The following is a 27,945-nucleotide window of genomic DNA, read 5'->3' on the forward strand; positions in this document are numbered from 1 at the left end:
CAAAGACCCTTATCAAACACAGTATCAGCTAACTGGATTTCCACACCTTCTCCCTGCTTTTTAACATCCTGTTCTTCTTGTTTCAAGCTATGAGCCTGTGATCTCATTATCACACAATCTGGAAACAATCCAGAATGCTCCCTCTGCAATGCTTGTGTTGAAAACATTTCTACAGGATACTCCACTACCATAGGCATCACCACCACCTGTGATCCAGCTATAATCATTACCCAAAATAAATTGAACCCTTGCAATGGGCAAGTTTTCCATTACTCCAACAATCACCTCACATGTTTTCCACTTACACTTTAAATTTACCTTCCACAATGGAATAGGTTTAGCATCCCCATGAACCCCACTTATTATCACCTGTTCCTACAATACTCCCTCTGAACAACAAATATCACTATCCCACAACATTAAGGATTGACTAGCCCCTGGGTCTTTTAAAATTTTAACATCTTTACCTACTCCACCCTGTACACATGGAAACACTTTCCCTTCACATACAAAACATTTCTGCAATCTGCTCTCCAAATTCTCTCAGGTAAAGTGGAATGTGTTCACAATTTGCCCCTCACTGATTCTCCCTGTTTTACCTGCACAAACCACTGGTTTTTCCTGTGCCTGAACCTCAGAAGCCACAGTACTTTTACTTCCAGTGTTTTTCTGCACCCCTATAATTCCAAAATACTTCCCCTGCAATTTCTAACACAGATTTCATATGTCCAACTTTATTACAATAAAAACATCTCAATTTTCGAATGTCACTTCTACCCTCAGCACCTTCCTTTTTATTCTGAGAAAAAACATCCTGCAAATTTCCACCTACTCCTCTTCCCTGACTACCCACCTTCCTTTCACCTTCCCACTTTCTATCCTTTGCTGATTTAAAAGGGTGACAGAAAAAAGGTTTAGCTTTATGAACTAACTCATAATCATCAGCTATCTCTGCTGCTCGACTTACCAATTTAACCCCCGTTCCTCCACAGGAGTTCTCGCTGCTGAAGGAATTGAATTGCTTGTACCAATTTAAACATCTCCCTACTGGGTTATGGTCTGGAAGTAAGTCCTTCCCTACTTACTGGTGCCTCTTTTTTAACTGCCTGCATTTTAAGCTGGAATTCTCTCTCTCTCTCTCATTTCTCATTTCTAACCTAGCGTTTTCTTCTCTCTCTCCTGCCTTTCTGCCTGTTCCCTTTGAAATGTTCTTCTCTTTTCTTTTTCTGCTGCCTCTAGCTCAAGTATTTTTCATTTCCTTGTTTGTTCAAGCTCAAGCATTTTCATTTCTAACTGAAGTCTCACTACCTCCAGCTGTCACTCACTAGTGTCACGTATCCCTTCCAACTTTAAATACTGTGCTATACCATCAATTATATCTGCTTTCTTCATCCTTGCAGGTAACACCAATCATAATTTATCCACCAATTCCATTAACTTAACTTTAGTTACCTTTTGTAAACCAGCCAAAGTTATAACTTCAACTCCCAGACAAGTTTGAGCAACTGCCAAAGCCATATGGAATCTCACCACTTGAAAAAAACCTCACATCAACTCCTGAATTCAAAGTGCTTCTCCTAGTTGTAACCTTAAGATTCACCAATTCCAAACCAATCAAGGAATTTCAAATATATCCCGGATGATACCCCAACTATGTTATGGCACAACTGATGTTAAATGCTGAGTTGTTCAAATCCCAGAGGGAAACTTGAAACAACTAATTTTGCAATTTGCATGTTTCAAGATGCGTGCTTTGAATTCAGTAGTAATAAGACCAAGTCTTATAAGCTTTTACAAAACTAGATTAAACATTTATTAAGAAAAATGATGTTAAGCACATACAAATGTCTACAAATTACTACAATAATAACTTGTAAATTTCACAACTGATCTAACTTTCAGTTACATTTTTGCTAAGGCAACAGTAAGACACACAGATCTTAAAAGACCCAGGCAAAGAAACATGATACCCTGAACAATCCAATTCAAAGTGAATTTCCTTAACTTCAGCTCTTTGTAGACAGCAGCTTGAGGTGTAGATGCTGAAGGCTTTTCATATTTGTTAGTTCTTAAAATGCCCACCTTTCCACACAGCCTTCGGTCTTTTATACATAGTTCCCCTTTGAATGCAAATTCCCATTGTTTCACTATGTCTTTGGACTTAACCTCCCTGATCATAAACATTTATCATAGAACCAATTTTACCAGTAATCTTTGGGAAAAATAAACACTTTTTTTTAGCTTCCCCTGGCTAGGTGTAATACTTCACTCCCTCTTTTTGAATTCAAGCTAGTCTGGTTTATTTTAAAATGCAAATGTATTTTTACACCTTAAATTCTAAACTTCCCCCATGTTTACCTGCTTAACATTTCAAACCTAGCTCATCTTATAATACATCAAAGCCTTCAGACCAGCTACCTTTAATCCTATTAAGTCACACACACAACATTATTTTACAATAAATTCCAATAACATTATTAAATCTTCCTGACATCATTAAGACTGGTCTTAATTTCCCCATTTGCTATGAAGCATTTTTTATTATTATCTTTCTCACTGAATGAGTGATTTTCTGTTGCTCTCATCCCTTTGGTAAGAAGAAAGTATTGAGAGAATGGCTTTTTCTTCCTGGCTGAAGTATTTGCAATGCCTCCTTTAATTATAGATTCTAAAATACTGGAAATAAAATTGCACCAAATATTTGCCTAAAAGATAATCAATTTTCAAGAGTGGAGACACATGACACACTCTCCTTAGAAAATAAGCTTTGTGTTGGCAACTATCATACTTGGCTTTAGGTTTTCCTTTTTTTAAAAAAAAAACCCCTGTGATATATGAAGGAATGGTTTATCCACAGTTGATCTGATAAGGTCCATATCCCATTGCACTTTCAGTGTAACTGTTTGTTTTCACACCAGCTGGAAAATGTGATACTGGCTGTGATACTCCCATGGTTGAATAGCCTTCTGACAATAATCATACCAGGCTAAGTTACTAGGAGAGTTTGCATAGATTAGTCTTGTATACTCCTGCTTCTTGAAGATTAAAGGGGTGATCATACTGAGGTGTTTTAAGATGATTATAATATTTGATTGGGTAGATCGAGAGTAACTATTTCCTCTGGTGGGGTGTGGGGTGGAGTCCAGAACATGGGGGCATAACATTAAAATTGGACCTAGACTGTTCAAAGGTGATGTCAGGAAGCACTTCTTCACACAAAGGATAGTGCAAATCTGGAACTCTCTCCCCAAAGCACAGTTGAAATTGAATTCTGGTGAGAACTCAGACTTGAAATGTTAACTTTGCTTTTCTATCCATAGGTGGGTAGATTTTTGTTAGGTAAATGTACTAAGAGGTATGGAGCAAAGGCAGGTAGATGGGATAAAATTATAGATCAGCCATGATTCAAATGAATGGCAAAGCAGACTCAAGAGGCTGAATGGCCTTCTTCTGTTCCTATATTCCCTAATCTCTTTAGCGTAAGCTGGTAGCACACTTGCCTGAGTCACAAGGTCCCAGGTTCAAGTCCCATTTCAGGGCTTGAATGCTAAAATCTACACTGGCACTCAGTACAGTGCTGAGGGAGTGCTGCATTGTCAGAGTCATCATCTTTCAAATGAGACATTAAACTGAAGCCTCAATTATCTGCTTAGGTGGATGTATAAGATCCCATGGCACATTTGAAAGATGACCAGGCAAGTTATCCTTGGCGTCCTGGTCAATATTTATATCTCAATCAACAACTCAAAAACTGATCATCTGGCCATTATCACATTGCTCTTTGTGGGAGCATGCTGTGTGCAAATTGGCTGCCACGTTTCCTACATTGCAGCATGGCTAGACTGCGAAAGAACCTAATGGTTGAGACATCTGGTGGCTGTGAAAAGAGCTATATTAATGCAAAGCTTTTTTTTCCTTTAAACTTTGCAGTCCAGTTTGGTCATAAGGGTGTGAGGCACCAGAACTGAAGGGTAAAGGAGGGGAGCAGAGTTTACTCACAGGTTGAAGGAAGTCCATCTGGACCATCAGTGGAATTGTGACTAGATGTTTGAATCAGTGTTGGTGCTGCTGCTCCCCCCTCACCCCAACAAAGTTTACATTAAAACAACAATTTAAAGCAGCTTCAATTCTATGTATGGGAGTTAGGTAGCTCAGATATGTTGTAGAATCATTTGCAAACCACTCTACCCAGATCTCATTGACCGTCATATGAGGATGACAGCAACTGACTCGGCAGTGGTGAGTCACATGGCAATGAACCTGACCCAATCTGAGCTACAATGGGCAGAGCAGCCTGTTATTAATAAAATCAAAAGGGGCTATCCATAAATCACACCATTACCGTCCATAAGTATTTTAACTGTTAAAAATATATGTTTGCAAAGAAGTGAAAGATGCTCTTTTTAAAAGAAGACTTTACAGAAATGATCAATTTTCTTCATATTTTGCAGTGTTCAATTGGAAGTGGATAGCTAATCAGTAGAGCATGTCAGAAATATAATTATATAAATGTGGCAAAGCTTCCCACATCCCAGGCAGGTCTTGAGTTTGATTTGCTCCAAGTTCACTGATCTCAGCCAGACCAGCAGTTTCACTGGGCCTTAGCACCAGAAATCAAGCAAGATTCTCATTTACATTCACCAGCCTGGGAGCCATCCAGTGGGGAGCAGGTAAGGGCAAGATGGGGCTTGCTCTCATGATCTTTCCCTAGTGGAATTTCCCTTCTTGGTTTCCAGATTAATAGCCTCCTGGGACCAATATTGGGAGTGTATCAACAACCAAAGGAACTGTACCAGGGAGAGGAGGAAAGGGAGAGAGGGTAACCAATTTCTTATTGGGTGGTCCCAAGTTTCTTGGCTGGCTTCAGTGTAACTGAAGTCATCCCCTACCTGCATCGGAGTCCATTCTGTCTGTTGGCTCAGGACAGTGATAGTGTTGATGGAACCAAGCTCCAGCTCTTTGATTTCACTCTCACTTAAAGCCAATGCAATTCGTCCAAGTGCGACGACCTGGTATTTCTTCCAGCTTTCAACTGGGCCCCAAGCCTTGTGAAAGGACAATTGGTATTTGTGAACATGAAGTTAAAACACCACATGCAGGGGCATCAGTCAGCACATCACCATTACAGAGTAACATCACATCCATATTACAGGAGCTGCTCCTGGTCCAGTGGGACCTGCAGCAGACAATCCCATAGCACCAGCCAGGCTGAACCAGGCTCACCTCCTCCAGGTTTGAGGACTACACCACTCTCCTGGCCATCCTCCAACTGTTAGCAAATTTCAACTCATCCTTTAACTCCATGCCCTAGCTCATACCAGGTTCCGTTCAACCATCACCCCTGCACTCACTGACCCTGCATTCACTCCCAATTAAGCAACGTCTTGATTTTAGAATTCGCATCCTGATTTTCAAATCCTTCCATAATCTCACCACCCACCTAATCTTTCTAAGCTTCAGCCCTACAATCCCTCAAGATCTCTGCGCTCCCCTATTTTTGGCCTCCTTAGCATCCCTGATTTCTATCCCTCTACCATTGTTGGCCATGCCTTTAGCTGCCTTGGCTCCAAGCTCAGGAATTCCCTACCTAAACCTTTCCATCTCTCTACCTCCTTTATGACACTCATTAAAATCTACCACTTTGACCAAGATTTTGGTCACCTGTCCTAATCTCTCCTGCTTAGTGTGAAGTGCCCTGGGACATTTTACTATGTTAAAGGTGCTATATAAAAATGCAAGTTGTAATGTAGAAGGAGTTGTGTTTATGTGCTCACATACCATCTTGGCTTTGTCCTTTAGAGCGGTGAGCTGTATCATATTAAAACTCTTCAGGGCACCGAGGAGCTCAACACTTTTAACAAAAGTCTGAATAGACATGCAGTTTAGCTCCTGGACTGACCAGTAGGCGTTGGCATCAGCCAGCTTGAGTATGTGATCAAAAGAAGGTGCTCGAACACCGTGACAATCTGCAGGGAGACAGAACGGGGATGACATGTCAGCACTTCTGAACTCTGAACCACACTGGGATTTAAAACAATGTGATGGTGGAGTGTACAGCACACTGCACTGAAAGGGGGAGGAAAGAGAAAAAAAAAAATCACTGAATGTGCTTCAGAAAAATATTAAATTCAACATGCATCTTTAAGAACGAGTCTCTAAATCAAGAGAAAATAATTGGAAGTAGCCAAAGTGCGGGGGGGAGAGAAGTATCTAAACTGGCTTCTGATTACCTGTTGTAAATGATTGCAGAAAGTTATGATTCACCACATGGACAAAAGATGAAATGTAAAAAATTTAGGGCAAGGAGCAGGAGAAAAATTTCAAATGTTTCAACAACAAAAACAGGAGGTTATCAGGCTGTGAATTCACTTAGTGGTTGAAATACAGAGATTTCAACATTTCAGAATGTGCATAGTTTGCTACAGGAAAGGGAGACCCAGGGTTTTGGGAACAGGGGAGGCTTATTATAACATGTACACACTCTCCTCTTGAGTCAGAAGGTTGAGGGTTCGAGTCCTATTCCAAGACTTGGGCACAAAAATCCAGCCTGACACTTCAGTGCAGCAAGGAAGGGGTGCTGCAATGTCGGAAGTGCTGTCTTTTGAATGAGATGTCAAAAGGCACCATCTGCCCACTCAGGTGGATGCAAAAAAATCCAATGGCACTATTTCAAAGACAATCAGGAGTTCTCTCCTTGGAATCCTCAGGCCAATATTTATCCTTCAATCAACATCATTAAAAACAGATGCACTGGTCATTATTACATTACTGTTTATGAGAGCTTCCTATATGCAAATTGGCTGCCATGTTTCCTACATTATAACAGTGACTACACTACAAAAATATTTAATTGGTTGAAAAGCATTTTGGGACCCTGGTGATCGTGGAAGGCGCTACATAAATGCAAGTCTTTCATTCTCTTGAACAAACACCAACATGGACTTGTTGGGCTGACTGGTCTCGTTTGAATGTTGCAAATTATGTGTTTAAAAGAACATTTGATGACTGAACATTAGTTGAAAAGAAACAGAAAACAAACCCAATCATTGTCACATCCCTGATTTCCAACTCTAGGACTTGAATGGGACAGATCGAGAGCACTTCCCAAGGCCCAGGAGGCTGCACACAGTCAGATCACTTAAAGGTCAGCAATTTATATGTAAATTTTTTCAGTGAATCACGGAGCTGTGTAGGATTCAGGTGTGTGGGGTTTGCAGATCTCTTGATTGCACTCTCATCAGTCACTGAAACTGATACCAGCAACGAGCTTGAAGCTAACAACATTTGTCTGGTGTAATCAGGATCAAATCAGGTAATAGCTTCACTCAACATTAAGGCAGCTGGCCAGGGCTCTGGTTGATGAGGTTTCCTTGCAACAGGTGGCAAAAATGTAAAGTAAATGGAACAGGGGAAGAAAAAAAAAAAATCAGCTAATAAACTTTCTCTAGGAAATAGCCGTGGATGATTCCGACAGAGACCTGGACATTGACTGGAGAACTGACAGGAAATCCCTGTCAGTTCTGTGGGGCAGGCTGGGAGTCTGACAAGGGGCCTCTCCCATGATTAAGTGGACCTGGTCTCCATGGTACCCACCATGATGAGCTGCATTAAATTCAACCCCTGGAAATGTCATGAAAATATAATAATTTTCATATTATTGTAAAGGTAGCTTAATAGTGAGGGGTGTGTGTTAATTGAATGACAGACAGCTGGTCTGGGTACTTTGATTGTATCAGAAGGGAACCTAGGTTTGAAATGCTAAATATGTAAACAGGGCTGAAGTTTTTGAATGTGAGGTGTGGAGAACACTTGCATTTTTAGATAAATCGGAGCTGTGAATTTCAAAGAGATGGTAAGGTGTTACACCTAGCTAACAGGGGCTAAGCCAAACTGTGTGTTTATTTTTCCCAACGATTACTGATAATATAAGTGCTATGAAAGATTTATATTATGGAAAAATGTTGTAAAGACATATTGGGACAATGGGATTTACATTAAAAAGGGAGAAACCCATATAAAAGGAGATGAGGTTATGTGTAAGAAAAAGGAATTCTAAGATCTAACAAGTGTGAAAAGCCTATGTACCAATCTGCTGTCTCCAGGAACCGAAGCTAAGAGAATCGATTTTAAATATTAGTGTCCAGGTCATTGTGTGCTTTGTCTGGGTATGTTGAAATCTATGTTGTTTTATTGTTGCCTTAACAGAGGTGTAACTGGGAGTCAAATTAATTAAGGGGGGCTAGGAGTTATCATAGCAGTAATTTGTAGACCAATGTATGTGCTTAAAATAATTTATTTTATTAATAAATGTTTAATTTAGTTTTGTAAAAAAAACCTCTGACTCAGTGGACTTACTACTACTGAGTTCAAGGCACACATCTCAAAATAAAAATACAAGTACAAATTGCAAAACAGTTGTGGCAGCTGTTTCAAGTTTCCCTCTGGGATTTGAGCAGCTCAGCATTTACCATCCACTGTGCCATATCAAAATCTCAATGCTTATAATAAAGAACAGGTGACTGCAAGGCTGTGAATTCACTTAGCAATTAAAGCAGAGATCATGTCAACATTTCAGAATATATTAGATAGTTTGCTGCAGAAAAGAAGGATCCAAGGTTTTGGGAACAGGGCATCAAGGTGACCAATTCTCATGGAGAAAATTAAGGGACAGCCTACCATAGGGGTACGAGGGGGTAGGGATAGGGGCTGCCAGAGCTCTTGGAGCATGCAAATTGTGCATATGCAAAATTTTCAGATTATAAACAGTATCCTGGCAACATGCAGCCCGGGACAGTGGACTCAGATACAGGACAATCCCATAAAATAATTAGTCATCCTGGAGGGCAGGTATATGGTGGATAAACACCAACATTCAGCTGAATAGCTTGATCTTTACATTGCAAATTTCCTTTGAGAAAGCTATCCAATTCGGCCCACTCCTCCCACCTTTCTCCACAGTCCTACACATGCTTCCTTTGCATGTCCATTAAGGATTTGGGGTAAAGCAAACTTGACAAAAGCTGGGGATCTGGAGAGAAGGAGCAATCGCAGGACTTCATCTCACAAGCCCCAGCATTGCAGTCTAAATGCACTCCAATTCCAGGTTTAATGCAAGCGCTCCTGGGCTCACTCTCTCTCTGCACTCCCTCTCCCAGACTCCGTCTGCTGCTTCCGTAACTGAGGATACATCGTCTCCAATGGTTTACAGAGTAAATAAGCAGAAACTGCTTCACCTGGCAGGAAGGTCAGTAACCATTTTAAACCAAATTAATTAATTCAATAATTAAACTATTTTAAATTTAAATTATTTAATTTTAAAAACACATTTAAAATAATGGTTAAAAGAACCAGAGGAGATTAGAAGATTTTTCTTTTTTAAAAGGGTTGAATGGTTATGAGCTGGAAAGTGCAGCCTGAATGGGTGGTGGAATCAGATTGAATAATAACTTTCAATAAAAGGGAATTGGATAAATATTTGAAAAGGAAATCTGTATAGACCTTTGGGAAAAGAATGGGGGGTGAAGTGGGGCTAACTAAACAGCTCTTTCAAAGAGCTAGCACTGGCAAGATGGGCCAAGTGGCCTCCTCCTGGGTTGTAAGACTGACTACACAATCTAAATATTACACCTAAGCAGGAAACAGACACAAAACTTGCTTAACTAGCTCAAGATACAAGTGACTACTGATTTCAAGGTGAGCACCACCAGGCTGGATTAAATTTAACATTGGTTGGGAAAAACAGAAGTGGTTTCAAATCAACACAGCCCAAACTGAAAGCTCTTTCAGAAGGAAAGACTTTAGTCACAGGTGGATATGAGAGATGAACCATTTTTCAAGGTACACTCAGCTCTGTAAAGAAAAAGAGATTCACCTGGAGTTGGACTGGAGGGCTTATCATTCCCACTTGTTCTTTTGAGAGCACTGAACACCACAGTCAGAAAGTCCTGAAATATGACCATCCCCTCCACATCCAACGCTAACTGCAACAGTATATCTGGAAACTGAGGAGAAAGGGTGTGGAAAAGGGAAAAATAGAATTTAATGAAAACATTTAAACTCCCTGAATGAAACTGATCTGCAGAAACAAACTTTTCTGTGGACTTCTGTCAGTCATAGAGGTCTACAGCACAGAAGAAGGCCTTTCGGCCCATCGCGTTTGTGCTGGTCAAACAATTATTCAGATATTTTGGGCCGTGTGACTGTCGAATATGATCTGTTTTGGAATGTTGTATTTACATAAGAACTGAAGAGATTAACAACATAGAGAGAGACCATTCAGCCCATCATGTCAATGTTGACCTTTTGATGGAGCAACCTAAAACTAATCCTGTCGCCCCATTCTCTCACCAAAGCCCTCAGATCTTCCTCTGCTTCAAATAATTATTAGCTTTTCCATTGAGAGATCCAGTTGCGATTCTGAAAATCAGTTTTCTGACCAGATGCAAGGTGGCAAAGCTGGCAGATATGGGCAAGGATCATTTGATAGCTGTGCCAAGACACAGCATATAGTCAACAGAACAAAGGGGAGCAGGATCAGATACCTTTTCAGCAAGAATGGTCAGGTCTTCCTTTAGCAAGAGTGCAACTAAAGGTCCCAGATCCTGTATCAATTCAGGTTCCCAGGCAATGGGATTCCTAGAATGGAAATACAGACTGTTAGAAAATTTGGCATTTTAAAACACAGGGAAAATGGGAATTCACTGGACTCATTAGATTTTTAACAAAAGGATATGGAGTTTTGTGACAGATCAGCTATATGATCTCACTGAATTATGGAACAGACTGGAGGAGCTCAAGGCCTACTCATGTTGCTATGTTCTGCACCATGTAACATTCAATTGTAAATTGATTTGTGTTTTGTTTACCCCTCGTCCACCCTCCTCAGAATGCTGACTCATGCAGGTGTAAAGTGCCCCTGATATCGTCCACAATGGTTTCTTGCCCGCAAGCTCAGATAAGCATTGCTGGTTGGTGATACCACTGTGAAGAGGCAACAGAGCCGAGCCAAACCATGGCCTCACCAGATGCCCTTACACGTGAGCGAGCGAGGAAGGCAGGCAATGGATAGCAGTCATGGATGGGAACATTGGCAGATGTTTTTCTATTGCTTGGATTAGAGGGATGGAGACCAGTTGTAACATTCTCCTTTATACCTGACCTAACATTGACTGAATCAGCAGAGAAAGCAGGGAACAAACCTGGGTGTGCTGTCGAATTATTGCCTTGTATCATTGGTACATTCATTCACTCACTGAATCATAGAGATACCAAACCCCCATACCACCCCTTACTGAGCCATTGGGAAGTCTCTCTACTTCAAAGGGCCATTGCCTTACCCATAATATTCTCTAATTTTATTTCGGACTTCTATTTTCTGGTCATTGCTGAGGTTCCTGCAGGACCTGAACTGCATGAATGCTTCCGTCAGTGCTTTGAGGGATATATTTGTCTTGATGATCTGTGGCGACAGATTGCAAATCATTCTGCCCAAGATGTCCACATCATATTCATCTTGTAACGTGTAATTCTGAAATTGCAAAGACCATCTACGATTAAAAGTTAAGATAATTCCTCAAATCAATCCAGGCACCAGTTTGGCAATTTCTTAACTTTATTTTAATATAAAATCTCTGAAGCAGAATGTTTGCTACAGAAAGAATACAGATGCAATAGGGATTACCAAATCTGGGTGTATATGGGAGGCTTTTTCTTTTACATTCATTCATGAAGATGAGAGTCGCTGGCAAGACCAGCATTTATTGCTCAGCCCTAATTGTCCTTGAGAGGGTGGTTGTGTGCTGCCTTCTTGAACCGCTACAGTCCATGCGGTGTAGGTACACCCACAGCACCCTTTTTGGAATCAGTTCTAGGATTTTGACCCAACAACAGTGAAGGAAAAGTAATATGAGTCTGCTACCCTTGTTCTTGTAGGTGGTAGAGGTTGTGGGTTTAGAAAGTGCTATTTAAGGAGCCTTGGCGAGTTGCTGCACTGCATCTTGTAGATGGTACACACTGCTGCCACTGTGCGTCAGTGGTGGAGGTAGTGAATATTTAAGGATGGGATGCCAATTATGCAGGTCGCTGTGTCCTGGATGGTGTCAAGCTTCTTGAGTGTTGTTGGAACTGCACTCATCCAGGCAAGTAGGGAGTATTCCATCACAATCCTGACTTGTGCTCTGTAGATGATGGACAGGCTCTGGGGAGATAGGTGGTGAGTTACTCACAGAAAAATTCCCAATCTCTGACCAGTTCTTGTAGCCACAGTATTGAGGTGGCTGGTCCAGTCAAGTTTCTAGTTAGGTAGTTAAACTGGCCATCATCATTGACTTAGGGAGGTTGTCCTGTATCAGGAACACTAGTCAGTGTTTTTCAATGGATCACATAACCGAGTTGGGTTAGTGCCTTGAAGTACTGCACTGATTATATTATTAACCCAAGGCCATGCACAGCAGCTCCCTTACCAGACACTGCAGCGCTCTTCTGATCACCTCATTCCTTTTTGTGGAGTCAGGAATTATTAAAGGTAGTTCAGCTCTGCCCAGGCTGAATAACAATGGTCTGCAAACGGATTGAGCAGCATTCTCCAGAACAGCAATGCTGGACAGAGCAAGAAGAATACAAATCTCAAGGTTTGCTCTTGCTGTTCTCACATGACTAAATGCTAATGGCTTAGCCCTAGGCGCCCGAATGGGTACTCACGGAAGGGTTGCGAGGAGAAGAGGAGGCATCATCTTGGGCATTTCTTGTTGGTACTTCCATGCCAGGCAGTTCAGCTGAAACAGCAGGAAGAATATTTAAAGGGGCAGTGACCTTGTGACAGTGCGTTCCACAGATGTTTACGACAATGTTGTAAATGGCAGTTAAGTTGCAGTTTGTGCAATATTGCCAAGACAAGAATGATGCACGCACACAGTTTTAGAGTATCCATTTAGAATTATAGAATGGTTAAAGTACAGGAGACCTGTTGGCCCATCATGCCTGTGCTGGCTCTCTGTAAGAGCAGCTCAGATAGTCCCCACAGGAAGTTTTTTCCTTGTCAGGTGCTTATCCAATTCCATTCTGAAAGCCCTGATTGAATCTGCCTCCAGCAAGCTCTCAGGCAGTGCATTCCAGATTTTAACCGCTCACTGCATAAATTCGCAACTACTTCTTAATAACTTACTCGACATAGCCAAACAGATTCCCTCCCTCGCCTTTAATCCTGCCCCAGGAAAAGCCAGAAGAGAGCAGGATGATGTCAGGATCCCAACCCTACATTAGTGTCAAGTCCTTCCCACCCTGCATGCACCAGAATCCACCTACCCCAGGCAGGGAAACGTCTGCCCGGTTCATTTCCTATTGTACCCCAGGTCTTCCAGCCTTATTATAAAGGTCACAGTAATCAACCTTCTTATATACAATGAATTCAATAATGGCGTTCAGAAAAAAGACTTGCAATCATATTGTGCCTTTCACAACCTAAGTATGTCCCAAAGTGTTTTACAGTCAATAAAGTAATAAAGTATCTTTGAAGCGTAGTCACTGTTGTAGTGTAAGAACTGCAGCAGCCAATTTGCACTCAGTACAATCTCATGAACAGCAATGATCAGATAATCTGTCTTTTAGTGATATTGACTGAGGGATAATGGCCTGAACACTGGAAATAGCTCCCATGCTCTTCTTCAAAATAACGCCATGGGAATCGGATACACACACTTGAGAAAGGAAACATTTGCAGAGCTAGAGGGGAAGAAGAATGGGAAAGTGGGACTAATGGGATGGCTCTTTCAAAGAGTCAGCATAGGCACAATGGGCTGAGTGCCCTCCTTTTGTGCTGCATGATCCTATACCTTCAGTGCAAATATTGTTGCAGCATGTAGCAGCACCATGGGCTGCCCACTCAGCTCATGGGATCCACGCCAGTTAGTCTGTCCCAACGCATGCCTTGACCTGGGCCAGCTCAAAACCAGCACAGGAACAAGGGGGTGAATGGCCTCCTTTGGCACTGTAGCTAAATAAACCCATGAGGGAGAAAGGAACAGAAGGATATGCTGATAGGGCAAGATGAAGAGGGGTGGGAGGAGCTTGTATGGAGCATAAACACTGACATGGACCAGGTGGACCTGTTCCTGTGCTGCACATTTTATGTATGATTCTACATGACTCCAACAAACCCCTTCAAGTTCATCCAGTGGTACTGTAAGCAAATGCATTGTGATTGTACTAAATAATACAGATCATGTCAGTCTCATCTTTGATCCCCCTTCTGTGTATAGGAGCATTTACATCAAGCACACCGCTGTGCACTTCACAAACAATGGAATAGTTTTGAATCAGACATCGCTGTGCTGTAGCATTTTTCCTGCAAAACAATATCCCACCAACAGTAAAATGAAGTCCACAATAGGATAATCCATTTTTGATGGTATTGGTTAAGGGATGAATATTGGCCAGGACACCAGAAAGTGGAGTTAGCTTAATAAGCAAGTCCAATTTTCATTAAAATTGAAATATTGCCAAGTGAAATAGTGAATTTACTAAGAAAAACTCTTAGTATCAAGTGGTTTAATAGGTGGAACTCATGCCTCAGATCCACGAGGTCATGAGTTTGAGTTCAGCTCCAGAAATTCAAGCCCAGAATCCAGGCTGACAATCTAATGCAGCACTGAGGGATTGCTGTTGGACAGTGCAGTACTGAGGGAGCACCGTACTGCTGGAGGGCCAGTACTGAGAGAGAGTGCTGCACCGTTGAAGGTGCCGTCCTTCAGGTAAGACATTAACTTGGGGCCCCATCGATCCTCTCGCGTGGACATAAAATATCTCATGGCCACAATTTGAAAGAAGGGCAGGGAACATTCCCCCATCCCACCGGTGTCCTGCTCAACATTTATCCTTCAACCAACTTCACTACAACAGACTACTTGCTCATTTACCCCACTGGTGGTTGTGGGATCTTGCTGTGTACAAAGCAGCTGCCACGTTTCCTACATTACAACAGTGGCTACATTTCAAAAAGTGCTCCATAGGCTGTAAAGCATTTTGAGACATCCAAAGTTGTGAAAGGTGCAATATAAATGCAAGTTCTTTCTTTCCGGTGTATTGTATCGGTTACCTGATGGGATGACAGAAGGTTTAGGTTACTTTCTAACAGTTCAGCAACTGTGAGAAACATCGTGTTGTCCAAGGATTCGATACGTTCACAGGTTAAACCTTTCACTAACTCCCCAAAACTATGAAAAGAGGAAACAGCAGAAATGGTTGAAATAGGAGCAGGAACCAACATTTACATCACACCCAGAAGAATTATTATGAAGTGCAGTTACTACTGTTATGTAGGCCAATGAGACAACCATCTTCTGGGCAGCAAGATCCCTCAAACAGCAACTGAGATGAATAACCAGTCAGTACAGTGTTGCGGAGTGCTGCACTGTCAGAGGTGCCATCTTTCAAATATGACATTTAAAATTAGGCTGCCCTCTTCAGATGGATGGAGAAGTTCCTGCAGCCATTATTTTGAAGAAGAGCTAGGGTGTTCTCCCCAGTGTCCTCCCCAATATTCTTTCCTTCCCCAGTGAGAAAGAATTGACTTTTGTCTTCTTAAACTTTGACATTTAACACAAACGATAAAATAAACTAGACAAGGAGAAGGAGACAGAGAGGCAGAGAGGGCAGGGGAAGAGGAAAGAGAGACAGACAAAAGAGAGAAAAAAGGAGAAAACAGTTAGATGCAATACATACAAACCCAGAAAGAACCAATTTTGCTCCCTAGTCTGTGCAGAGTTACCTAACTCAACCAAGGGTACCATGAGGCTTTGAGGAGAGATAATTAGAAATGTATTTTTCTTTTTATAACAGATTCATTACCTGATTATTTCATATACAGGCTTCTCATCAGATACCACATTGTAAAGAAACAAAGCCTGCAAACGATAAGAAGGGTTGTTCAGTGAGCAAACTGCTGCTAATTCAATATCTACACACAGAAACAAGAAGGCCAATGAAACAAAAGGTAATGCTCTCTTTTCCCTCTCATTAGTGAGTTTTATGCTGGTCAAGTTGAGGAATGTGGAAAGGACTCACTGCTTTCAATGGGTTATTTATCAAGTTGTAGGCAATGCTTCAGCCCAATATCAGCAGAAGATCTACCCAAATCTCTGGGTTGTACAGGCCCACCAGTCTATCGGTTGGGTTTGCCAACTCTGATTGAACATATTCCTGGAGGTTTCATCACCTGACATCCAACCTCTCCACCCCCTCGACACATTCTTGCAATTGTTCAGTGTCCTGCATTCCAATAGCCAATTGAAAAGCAAATAGACTCTTCCTTACCTGATTAGATGAGGCGGCCATTTCTCCGCCTGCCCAATCTCGAATCTCATTATGACCAACAAACAAAAGTCTTCAAAGAAAATGAAAAAAACAACACGCCCAATGCTTTCTTGCCCAGGGGTTATTTTTATTTATATTTTTCTTTATTCTTTCATGGGGTGTGGGAGTCATTGTCAAGGCCAGCATTTGGTCCCATCCCTAATTGCAACTCAGTGGCTTGCTCGGCCATTTCAGAGGGCAGTTAAGAGTCAACCACATTGCTGTGGGTCGAGTCATGTGTCAGTCAGATCTCTAAAAGGACATTAGTGGGGAAGCAGGTTAATTTTTGTAACAATAGTCACCATTACTAAGACTAGCTTTATATTCCAGGCTTATTAATTCCACCGGCTGCCATTGTGGGATTTGAACCCATGTCCCCAGAGCATTAGCCTGGGCCTTGGGAATTCTAGTCCAATGATGTTGCCATTATGCCACCATCTTCCTCAATATGCTCACTGCATTGTCCTGGGGGATCCATTCCTGGAGACTTCAGGCCAATCCTGGAGAATTGGCAACCCTATCAGAAACAAGGTCACAAAATGTGCCTTTCAGACAACTGCAGAGGAGTAATCTCGCAAAGGAACAATTGTTCGTTGCTAACAGGGTTGTGGAATCAAGTCAGCAAAGCAAAGCAAGGCACAAATAGGGGGATATTTCAGGCCCAATCTTATTTGTGTGACATAAACCGCATTGAGGTTCAGGAAGAAACTGTGATCCATCTTGGTCTGTTAAATTCATAATTCAGTTACTGTAAGGTATCAGGAGTCTGTTTAACCCAAAGGTTAGGATGGCGAACAAACCTGACTTCTCCTAAACCCCTTGTGGTCAAGCTGGGTAATGTTGTAGTTCTTTGCTTTAAGCAGGCTGGAGAGGGGCAACTCTTTCAAGAAGGACCCATTCAACAGATCCAGCACTGAGGAGATATCCCTGGTTTCAACAATCTGTAAATCAGAGAGGAAATGCTCAGGGTCGAGGGAAGAAGAAAAAACCAAGAACAAACTAGAATGAAGCCAGATTAATCTGTGATTAAAAATTACACATTACCTTGGTGACCACAGCCAATCGTTGGGCTGCTGAAAGCTTTGCTGCGTGATCAGACAGTGTGCCTTTCACCGCCTGAGTCAGATCATCAACGCTGGTGTTATAGAACACGTCTGCACTGACTCCCAACACCAACTCACCTAACTGGCTGATGTTAAAGAGTGACAACTGCTGCAAAGTGGAGGGAATAAAACATAAAAGGTGTGAGCGGAATCCCTTTGGAAACATACCCTACCCCTAGAGCTCAACCAGCCTCGTTGACTGGTCCGCTGTAGTCACCATAAAATGACACAGCACAGAAGCAGGCCATTCAGTCTATCGTGCCTTTGCTGACTCATTTGAAAGAAGTATCCAACTCATTCCACTTCCCTGCTCTTTCCTCGTACCCCTGCTCTTTCATCGTACCCCTGCAAACTTTTCATTTTCAAATATTTTACTTATTTATTTTCAAGTGTTTATCCAATTGCAAGTTACTGTTGAATCTGCTTCCACAGACCTTCCAGGTAGTACATTCTAGATCATTACAATTCTGTGTAAAACAATTGCATCTCATCTCCTCTCTGGTTCTTTTGCCAATTATCTTAAATCTGTGTCCTCTTGTTATCCACTGACACATTAATGAAAATAGTTTCCATACAGTAATCAGTAATCTCTCAACTCTCAAAGACAAGGGGCCACTCTTTAACATTAACATTCAGTCTGCATGAAGTTCCCCAATCATGCCTCTCTTTACCTTATTGTCTCCAATAAATTTGTCAACAAGGATGATCATCTGGCTCTTTGTCCATCCAGTCACTGTCCTTAGGACAGAGATAGCGCTCCGCACTGCTTGTGTGGACAGTGACTCGAGCTGCGTGAAGGACAGTCCTGCAATTGTATCGGAGATGGAGTCCAACGTTTCATTCAGGGTTTGATTTTTCAGGACCAATTCAAGGAGCTGAGATTTTAACTGAAAGAAGAGAAACCAAAGACTCAAGAAACTGAAGTACAAAATCAAGCTTTCACCACATCTAATTTGGTTTCATGGTGGTGCCAAAAGTAGCAAAGGCCACTGGAGGGCTCCACAATGTCCCACAGTGAGCAGACATTTTGGGCACTCATTGACCTGCATGGACTCACAATCCAGTAACACGTCATCCATGTTTTCAAATTTGTCCATGGCCTCGCCCCTCTCTAACTCTGTAATATCCTCCAGACCCATAACCCTCCAAGATCTCAGAGCTCCTCTAACTCTGTCCTCTTTAACATCTCCAATTTTAATCAATCCCACCATTGTGGCTGTGCCTTCAGCTGCCTTGCCCCTAAGCTCTGAAATTCCATCCCTAAAAAACTTTCTTCCTCTCTCTTCTCCTTTAAGATGCTCCTTAAAAACCTACCTCAGCTTTTGATCTCCTGTCCTAATATCTCTTGATATGGCTTGATGTCAACTTTTGTTCAATAACACTCCTCCTTGGGACATTTTATGACATTAAAAATGCAAATTGTTGTATAAACCTTGCAAATATGCAGGACTATATTACCCCGTTGTGCTCTGTAGCTGTCACCTGCTTCATGGAAACAAGCAATGCTCTGGTACATCCTTCAATGACCTAAACTTAAGCTATGAACCTGGAAACTGATTTTCAATGACTATTTGGCCAAGGCATTCATCAGTGATGAATCATATTTTCACCGGCTGTGTCCCCTCCAGCAGAGGCTGCTGCATGGCAGCCAGGAATAGATCACTGGTTGATTCTTCCCCAATCCCCACTGACAAGGAGGGTTCTGAGGTCAATTAGAGGTCCTCATAAATCTGCCAAAATAAGCTCAACCCCATACCCGGTAGTGTTCTCTCAAGAGGGCATTAATAAAGGACTAAAAAGAAAGAATTTGCATTTATATAGTGCCTTTCACAACCTCAGAACATTGCAAAGTGCAGCCTTAAGTATTTTTTGAAATGTAGTCAAGTCACTGTTGGAATATAGGAAGTTTTGCATCCTATTTGCACACAGCAAACAGGAATGTGATAATGACCAGATAACTGTTATAACTATGTATTGGCTTCCCTTTTTCAAAATCATACAATGGGATCTTTCATGTTCATCTGAGAGGGCAGATAGGGTCTCAGTTTAACATCACATCTGAAAGATGATACCTCCAATAGTGCAGCATTCCTTCAATCCTGCATCAGGAGCTGATGTCTTAGAGTGGGACTTGAACCCATGATCTTCTAACTCAGAGGCAACTGAGCCATGGCTAATACACAAAAGCGGAAAGGGTCGTCCCTGAACCCCAAACCTGTCAATGTCTCTGAGCTGAGAATCTGTAATCACCCACTGGATGAGCCAATGGTGGTGGTTCAGGGAACATGCCAAGCCCCAATAAGGGTAGAGGCTGGAAGTGCTCCAGAATTGTTTTAAATGTCTCTTGTTGTGGCAGAAAGTGTTTGACGTGGCAACTGGAGCTCACACTGACACCACTGTATAACCCTTGGTGTCAGTGAAAATCTACAGTGGGTACGGAGAGGCCTGTCCACAAGAGAGGTGAAGAGATTACATCAAAGTATAGCATAGGAACAGGCCATTCAGCCCAACTGATCCATGCTGGTATTTATGCTCCACGTGAGCCTCTTCCCACTCCACTTTTTATCTCATTCTTTCAGCAGAGTTGACTATTCCTTTCTCCCTCATACGTTTATCTAGTTTCCCCTTAAAACGCATGCATACTATTGAGCTCAACTGTTCCTTGTGGTAGTGAGTTCCACATTCCCACCACTCTCTGGGTAAAGAAGCTTCTCCGGAATTCCTTAATTACACCCTTATATTTATGGCTCCTAGTTTTGGTCTCCTTCACAAGTGGAAACAGATATGCTCTCTATGTCTAGGAGGGAATATGTGTTCCTGAGGGATGTCCTACCTTCCTCACAGCTACTTGGAACCCCTTGAGTCGGTTGCACTTAATCATCTGGTGGAGCAAGCTGCGAGCCTCTCCAGCATCCAGCTCCTGGACATTATCGAAGAAACAGACCAGAAGACCCAGTCTGGAAAAGTTAGAAAATAGGGAGTGAGGTTGTGCTAATGATACTAGAGTCAGCTTCCTGACTGTTGAAATGTGCTTTAATAAAGAGGAGGAGAGTGGGCTGGCCTTGATGACATTGTGTGTGATTGTAAGGACAAACTTAATTGTATCAGAGTAGCTGGTGTGATTGGCGAGTTGGCAGGGGGGTGAGGGGAAGGGGCTGCTGTTTACCTGTACACCGTGGACGTGTTGGCCATGTCAAATCCACTGGCATCAATTCTTTCCTGGAAAGCTTTGGCAGTAGCTGGTGTGATGTCATACACCGAATCCAGTTGCTTTGTTGCATTGTCATAATTAATGAACAGTCGAATCTGGGTTTAGAAAAAAAAATCATACACACACACCACCCCCCTCCAATAAAATTAGAATTGGTATTTTACAGTGCCCCATCCTGCCCTTAAATGGGTCACTCAAAATCCTCCCCCCAACCCCACAGCTACAGTCTTACAACCCTTTAAGATCACTGCGCCCTCTCCAATCCTGGCCTCCAGTGCGACCCTCATATTTATTCAATAGCGCGAGTATCTTTACTTTAAACTGGGGTGTTAGCAGGGATAAATGAGGCTCCTTTGCTAGTCTTCACATGCTGAATCAGTAGAGAATCATTTCCATCGAGTAGAACCCATGGAAACAGGGTCATTGGTGTAATGGCATGGGAGGTTGCCATCCATTTTGGCTCAAGAAGTTGATTAGTGGCAGCTGATCCCACTTTCAGAGATCAATTTAAAAGGCACAAGTGGTCAAGGAACAAGGCAGCCTTGCAGCCCCTCAAACCTGCTGGTTGGAATAATTTTGACCAATTTGGAAGAGAATTAGGTCTCACAGCCTTTTAATTTGATCCCCTTTTGCTCACCTCATTGAGACTGATCTTCTGGATCTCTTCTAGAGGGAGGTGGACAATGTATCTCCCCAAAAACCACAGGTTCTCCGCAGTGATCCACGATTCTCTTCCACTTGCCCCTGTTTTGGGGAAAATGAACAAAAGATTCTTTGTTGTGATAAGTCCACTCTTATCATAAAGGCCCGGTCCTATTGAGTTCAGGTCAACCTACCAGGTGGTTTATAGGATTGCTGCAGGCTCTGCCTCATCCATTCATATATCGCTCTTTGTGTACGGGCAGTCATTTTGTCATAGAGTTCCTTAAAAACAATTGTTCTGGAAAAAATCAAAGTAACTCTTCTTTTAAGAATAGGGATACAAAATACGTCTTGGGAGCCAAAATGTGTCATTTGGTGAAAATTGGAAAGTCAACAATGGGGATTTGTGGATAATATATCCACTCACAGAAACACATACTGCTGGGATTGGGTTTTGATTGGTCAGTTGAGTCCTCATCCTTGGCCAGTAAAGAGTTCACACATTCTGGCCACAAAGGACATTACTATTGTTGGTTCAGGACCTGGTATAACATCAACAAGTGAAGAGAGAGATACACCCCCTCAGTACTGCACTGAGGGTGACCACCTGGATTATGTGCTCGAGTCTCTGAAATGGGGCTGGAACCCACCACCTTCTGACTCAGAGGCAAGAGTTCAGTCTATAACAGTGAAAAAAAAAGTCTTGCATTTCTACAGCACATTTCAAAACATCAGAATGTCCTAAAGTGCTTTACAGCCAATTAAATACTTTTTGACGTCTAGTCACTGTTGTAACTTGGGAAATGTAGCTGCCAATTTGCACACAGCAAGCTCCCACAATCAGCAATGTGACGATGGCCAGATAATCTGTTCTTATGATATTGGTTTGAAATAAATATTGACCAGGGAAGAATGCGTTGCTCTGAGGGCTAAATGGGTAAATGCACTTTGTGAGTGACCCATATCAACCCAGAAAAGGCTCAATGCTTTGATCTGTGTTCGCAACAACTGTGGTCATTTGGGGCGGGGATGGGGACAGAAACATTAGCCAGCATTTTCAAGCTTCCTCAACCAGACTTGTGAGTGCTGCTGGAAAGGACACAAGTGGGGAAACTGAGGCACTCCCCCACCCACCCACAAAATCGGTGCTCACTGTCCCACTGTCCAGGCTTACATGAAATCAGAAACCACACGGATGAGGTATTGCAACCAGCACAAAGCAATGAGAATATAAAAATCTATAAAACACACCCACCATCCCTCAAGGAATACAGTAACAGGTTAGAAAACACAGTACAAAGGATAAGCTAAACCTTACATATTTTTAAAAGTCTCTTCTTGAAGATCTTTTGGCATGTTCACAATCATCTCTGGTTGCAGGTAGATGGCTGAAGACATTCTCAGTTCCATGATCAACAGCTCCAAACACCAAGAGGAGCTGATCAATGGTAAACACTTCTGCCAGCTGGTCTCAAAGAGAGAACGGTTCCCTCCGGGTATCTGCATTATCTGTTTTTTAATGTGCCCAAAATCAATAGTGGTGAATGCAGTCTGGGCAAATGAAATGGAGAGAGAGAAAAAGAGAGATCTTAATACAATCATCATGTCACAGAGCTAGGAGCCCAGGGACCTTGATCTCAGGGGAGGTCCACTGCTGACCACTTAAATGACTGATTGCCACTTAATAAAGCGAGCCCTCCCCAAAGGAGGTAACCAGGAAAGAGACCAGGGAAGGACATATGTGCTGCTCTGATTGCTCAATGGGTAAATGCATTTTGTGTCACTTAGATTTAAATTCTACCCTAAGGGTGGAAGGAGTTTGGAATTCTCTTCTGCAAGTAGCAACTGATGCTGGATCAATTGCTAATTTTAAAACTGAGATTGATAGATTTTGTTAGCCAAAAGGTATTAAAGGCAAAGATGGGAATATGGAGTTGGATCCTAGATCAGCCTTGATCTCATCAAATGGTGAGTCTTGTTGAATGGTAGGACAGGCTTGAAAGACTGAGTGGCCTCCTCCAGTTTCTGGTCCTAAAATAGGTGGCCCTTCAGCCATTTGATTTTTTCCTTCGAGAAGGCCACCCAAACCTGGGGAAGGAAATCTGCTGTCCTTACCTGGTCTGGTCTGGCCTACACGTGACTCCAGACCCACAGCAATAGCAATGTTGATTCTTAAATGCCCTCAAACCACTACAAAGTCACAAAAAAGGAATGAAATCGGACGGACCACCCGACATCAACCCAGGCACCAGAAACGACAATGGCAAACTCAGCCCTGTCGACGCTGCAAAGTCCTCCTTCCTAAAATCTGGGGGCTAGTGCCAAAATTGGGAGAGCTGTCTCAGACTAGTCAAGCAACAGCCTGACAGTCATCCTCACAGAATCATACCTCACCATCCTTGGGTATGTCCTGTCCCACCAGCAGGACAGACCCAGCAGAGATGGAGACACAATGGTATACAGTCAGGAGGGAGTTGCCCTGGGAGTCCTCAACATCAGCAGCATTGAACATGTTTGACCTGATGCCATGAGACTGATTACCACCCCTCAGCTAATGAATCAGTACTTCTCCATGGTGAACACCACTTGGAGGAAGCATTAAGGGTGGCAAGGGTGCAGAACATACACTGGATGGGGGACTTCAATGTACTGACTGAGCTGGCCAAGTCCTAAAGGACATAGCTACTAGACTGGGACTGTGGCAGGTGATGAGGGAACCAACAAGAGGGAAAAACATACTTGACCTCATCCTCACCAACCTGCCTGCAGCAGATGCATCTGTCCATGACAGTATTGGTAGGAGTAACCATCGCACAATTGTTGTGGAGACGAAGTCCTGCCTACATATTGAGGACGCTCTCCATTGTGCTGCGTGGCACTACCACTGTGCTAAATGGGATACATTTCCAACAGATCTAGCAACTTAAGACTGGGCATCCATGAGGAGCTGTGGACCATTAGCAGCAGCAGAATTGTACTCAAACACAATCTGTAACCTCATGGCCTGACGTATCTTCTGCTCTATCATTACCATCAAGCCAGGGGATCAACCTTGGTTCAATGAAGAGTGCATAAGTGAACTAAGTGAATGCCAGGACCAGCACTAGGCATACCTAAAAATGAGGTGCCAACCTGGTGAAGCTATAACACAGGACTACTTGCGTGCCAAAAAGCTACAAATCTAAGTGATATAGACAGAACTAAGCAATCCCACAACCAACGGATCAGATCTAAGCTCTGCAGTCCTGCTACATCCAGTCATGAATGGTGGTGGACAATTAACAACTCACTGGAGAGGAGGCTCCACAAATATCTCCATCCTCAATGATGGGGGAGCCCAGCACATCAGTGCAAAAGATAAGGATTATCTTATAATCTTTTTAAATATTTGCTACAATCGTTAGCCAGAAGTGCCATCTCCTCCCGAGATCCCCAGCATCACAGATGCCAGTCTTCAGCCAATTTGATTCACTCCATGTGATATCAAGAAACTGCTGAAGGCACTGAATACTGCAAAGGCTATAGACCCTGACAATATTCTAGCAGTACTATGAAGACTTATGCTCCAGAACTTGCCGCACTCCTAGCCAAGCTGTTCCAGTACAGCTACAACACTGGCATCTACCTGGCAATGTGGAAAATTGCTCAAGTAAGTCCTGTACACAAAGTGCAGGACAAATCCAACCCAACCCCATCAGTCTGCTCTCAATCATCAATAAAGTAATGGAAGGAGTCGTCAACAGTGTTACAGAGCAGCACTTGCTTAGCAATAACCAGCTCACTGACACCCAGTTTGGGTTCCGCCAGGGTCACTCAGCTCCTGACCTCATTACAGCCTTGGTTCAAACACGGACAAAACAGTTGAGATCCCGAGGTGAGGTGAAAGTGACGGCCCTTGACATCAAGGCCCACTTTTGACTGAGTGTGGCATCAAGGAGCCCTAGTAAAACTGGAGTGAATGGGAATCAGGGAGAAAACCCTCCCCTGGTTGGATTCATATCTAGCACAAAAGGAAGATGGTTGTGGTTGTTGGAGGTCAGTTATCTCAGCTCCAGGACATCACTGCAGGAATACCTCAAGTTAATGTCGTTGGCCCAAACATCTTCAGCTGCTTCATCAACTACCTTCCTTCCATCATAAGGTCAGAAGTGGGGATGTTCGCTGATGATTGCACAATGTTCAGCACCATTTGTGACTCCTCAGATACTGAAGCAGTCCATGTCCAGATGCAGCAAGACCTGGACAAAGCCAAGCTTGGGCTGACAAGTTCCAAGTAAAATTCGTGCCACACAACTGCCAGGCAATGACCATCTCCAACAAGAGAGTATCTAACCATCACCCCTTGATGTTCAATGACATTACCATCACTGAATCCCCCATTATCAACATCCTGGGGGTTACCATTGACCAGAAACTGAACTGGACTAGCCATATAAATACTGTAGCCACAAGATCAGGTCAGAGACTAGGAATCCTGCGACAAGTAACTCACCTCCTAACTCCCAAAAGCCTGTCCACCATCTACAAGGCACAAGTCAGGAGTATGATGGAATACTCCCCACTTGCCTGGATCAGTGCAGCTCCCACAACACTCAAGAAGCTCAGCATCATCCAGGACAAAGCAGCCCACTTGACAGGTACCACCTCCACAAACATTCACTCCCTCCACCACCGACGCACAGTAGCAGCAGTGTGTACCATCTACAAGATGCATTGCAGGAATTCACCAAAGCTCCTGAGACAACACCTTCCAAACCTATGACCACTACCATCTAGGAGGACAAGGGCAGCAGATAGATGGGAACACCACCACTTGGAGGTTCCTCTCCAAGTCACTCACCATCCTGACTGACTTGGAAATGTATCGCCGTTCCTTCACCGTCGCTGGGTCAAAATCCTGGAGCTCCCTTCCTAACAGCACTATGGGTGCACCTACAACACATGGACTGCAGCAGTTGAAAGAGGCAGCTCATCACCACCTTCTCAAGGGCAACTAGGGCAATAAATGCTGGCCCAGCCAGTGAAGTCCACATCCCGTAAATGAATTTTTAAAAATCCAATCATAGGAACAGAAGGAAACCATTCAGTTGCTCAAGTCAATTCCACCATTTGATCTGTATCTCGACTCATTTATCTGTCTTTGCCGCATATATCAAACAAAAACCTATCGATCAGAGTCTTGAAAGCTTCAACTGACCCCTAGCATCCAACAGCCTTTTAGGGAAGAGAATTCCAGGTTCACACTCCTCAAATTGCTTTCCAAATTCACTTGTAAATGGCCTGGTAATAATTTTTAAGATTGTGCCCCCTTGTTCTGTCTTCCCCATCAAAGGAAATAGTTTCTCTGTATTTACCTTGCCGAATTTCTTTAACACTTTAAACACCTTGATCAAATCACTCTTCTAAATTTGTGCCAACACAAACCTAGTTTATGTAACCTCACTTTAATTTTAACACTTTAAGCCGATGTTGGCTACTGGCTTTTAAACAAGACCAGTGAGAGATATGTTTGCTGAAAAATATCACATATAAATCAACCAAAAAATATCAGCAACAATTTAAAATGACTTTGCATTGGCAATTGTTGTCTCATTGGCTTGTGACAAAAAAAAAAATAGCACTTGGCGGAGGGGACTCAGGGGTGAGGAGAGGGTTCTCTTAATGGCCCACTGGTCAGCAAGGCAAAAAGCCATCAAAATCAACAAGATCCTGGACCTGTGCTGGATTAACTGACTTCAGCCAAGTCAATAACAGAGGTTCTGAAAATGATCTTTGCCTCCCTAAACCAGAGTCCCTGCTCTTAACTGCCCTCTGCTGAATAGTGTATATGGGGTGGGGGAGCTTGGAGAGCAGGAAGGGGTTAGTGAGCAAGAGGTGGAGAGGTTTAGAGAGAAACTTCCAGAGCTTAAGGCCTAGGGCAGCTGAAGTTAGGGCCACCAGTGGGGGGACAATTAAAATTGAGCATGCTCAAGAGGCCAGAATTGGAAGAGCGCAGAGATCGCAGAGGTTGTGGGACTGGGGGAGGTCACAGAGACAAACTGTTAAATTAGGAGAGGTTATATAGCTCAAGAGTGCAGGGTGATCTGATCAAGGTGTTTAAAGCAGTAAAGGAATTTGAAGGATGAAAAGGAATTTGATAAGGTAGAGGAGACCATGGATGGATTTGAACACAAGAAAAAACAGCTACAGATAACACTAACATACTGCCCCAACCTCTATGATCTTGCCACTGTAGAAATATTTTATGCTGAGTAAGAAGGTCGAGGTGTCCATCTGCTGTAGGTCGGTGGCCAGTTGCCTCGGCTGAAGGACGATTTCTCTGAAATAATTGGAGAATGAATTCTGCAAGAAGAAAGAAAGGAACAATCCAGAGAGCTCAGCACAAAACTTAACAAGCTGTTACATCACGGTTTCAAAACCTTTGGAGTACAATTATAGGGACAGTGGCAGCATGGATGCAAAGTTAACTGAGTGACAGGAGATAGAGAGTAGTGGTGAATGATTGCTTTTCACACGGAACAAAGTGGAGATCCCCAAAGATGTACACTGGGGTTAGTACTTTTCTTGATCTATGTTAATGACCTAGACAGGGGACAGTTTCAAAATTTGAAGATAACACAAAATTTGAAAGTACTGTGAACT

At 42.8% G+C, this 27,945-nt stretch overlaps 1 protein-coding gene across 1 annotated transcript in view; it reads right to left on the reverse strand.

Annotated features, from left to right (window-relative positions):
• The window catches only part of LOC121288352 (otoancorin-like), a 46,132-nt gene that overhangs the window by 10,177 nt on the left and 8,010 nt on the right, over positions 1 to 27,945 (reverse strand). Inside the window, exons 6-22 of the mRNA XM_041206906.1 lie at positions 27,508 to 27,645; positions 22,622 to 22,854; positions 21,498 to 21,601; positions 21,299 to 21,405; positions 20,617 to 20,756; positions 20,284 to 20,407; positions 18,122 to 18,337; positions 17,392 to 17,559; positions 17,148 to 17,288; positions 15,844 to 15,899; positions 15,092 to 15,209; positions 12,700 to 12,773; positions 12,462 to 12,597; positions 11,337 to 11,527; positions 10,542 to 10,635; positions 5,779 to 6,066; positions 4,890 to 5,045 (exon numbers count right to left, since the gene is read on the reverse strand). Coding sequence (XP_041062840.1) covers positions 4,890 to 5,045; positions 5,779 to 6,066; positions 10,542 to 10,635; positions 11,337 to 11,527; positions 12,462 to 12,597; positions 12,700 to 12,773; positions 15,092 to 15,209; positions 15,844 to 15,899; positions 17,148 to 17,288; positions 17,392 to 17,559; positions 18,122 to 18,337; positions 20,284 to 20,407; positions 20,617 to 20,756; positions 21,299 to 21,405; positions 21,498 to 21,601; positions 22,622 to 22,854; positions 27,508 to 27,645 — 2,484 coding nt within the window. The remainder of the gene's footprint in view (positions 1 to 4,889; positions 5,046 to 5,778; positions 6,067 to 10,541; positions 10,636 to 11,336; positions 11,528 to 12,461; positions 12,598 to 12,699; positions 12,774 to 15,091; positions 15,210 to 15,843; positions 15,900 to 17,147; positions 17,289 to 17,391; positions 17,560 to 18,121; positions 18,338 to 20,283; positions 20,408 to 20,616; positions 20,757 to 21,298; positions 21,406 to 21,497; positions 21,602 to 22,621; positions 22,855 to 27,507; positions 27,646 to 27,945) is intronic.

The sequence above is a fragment of the Carcharodon carcharias genome, chromosome 15 (genome assembly GCF_017639515.1).
Source record: "Carcharodon carcharias isolate sCarCar2 chromosome 15, sCarCar2.pri, whole genome shotgun sequence".
Classification (NCBI taxonomy): domain Eukaryota; kingdom Metazoa; phylum Chordata; class Chondrichthyes; order Lamniformes; family Lamnidae; genus Carcharodon; species Carcharodon carcharias.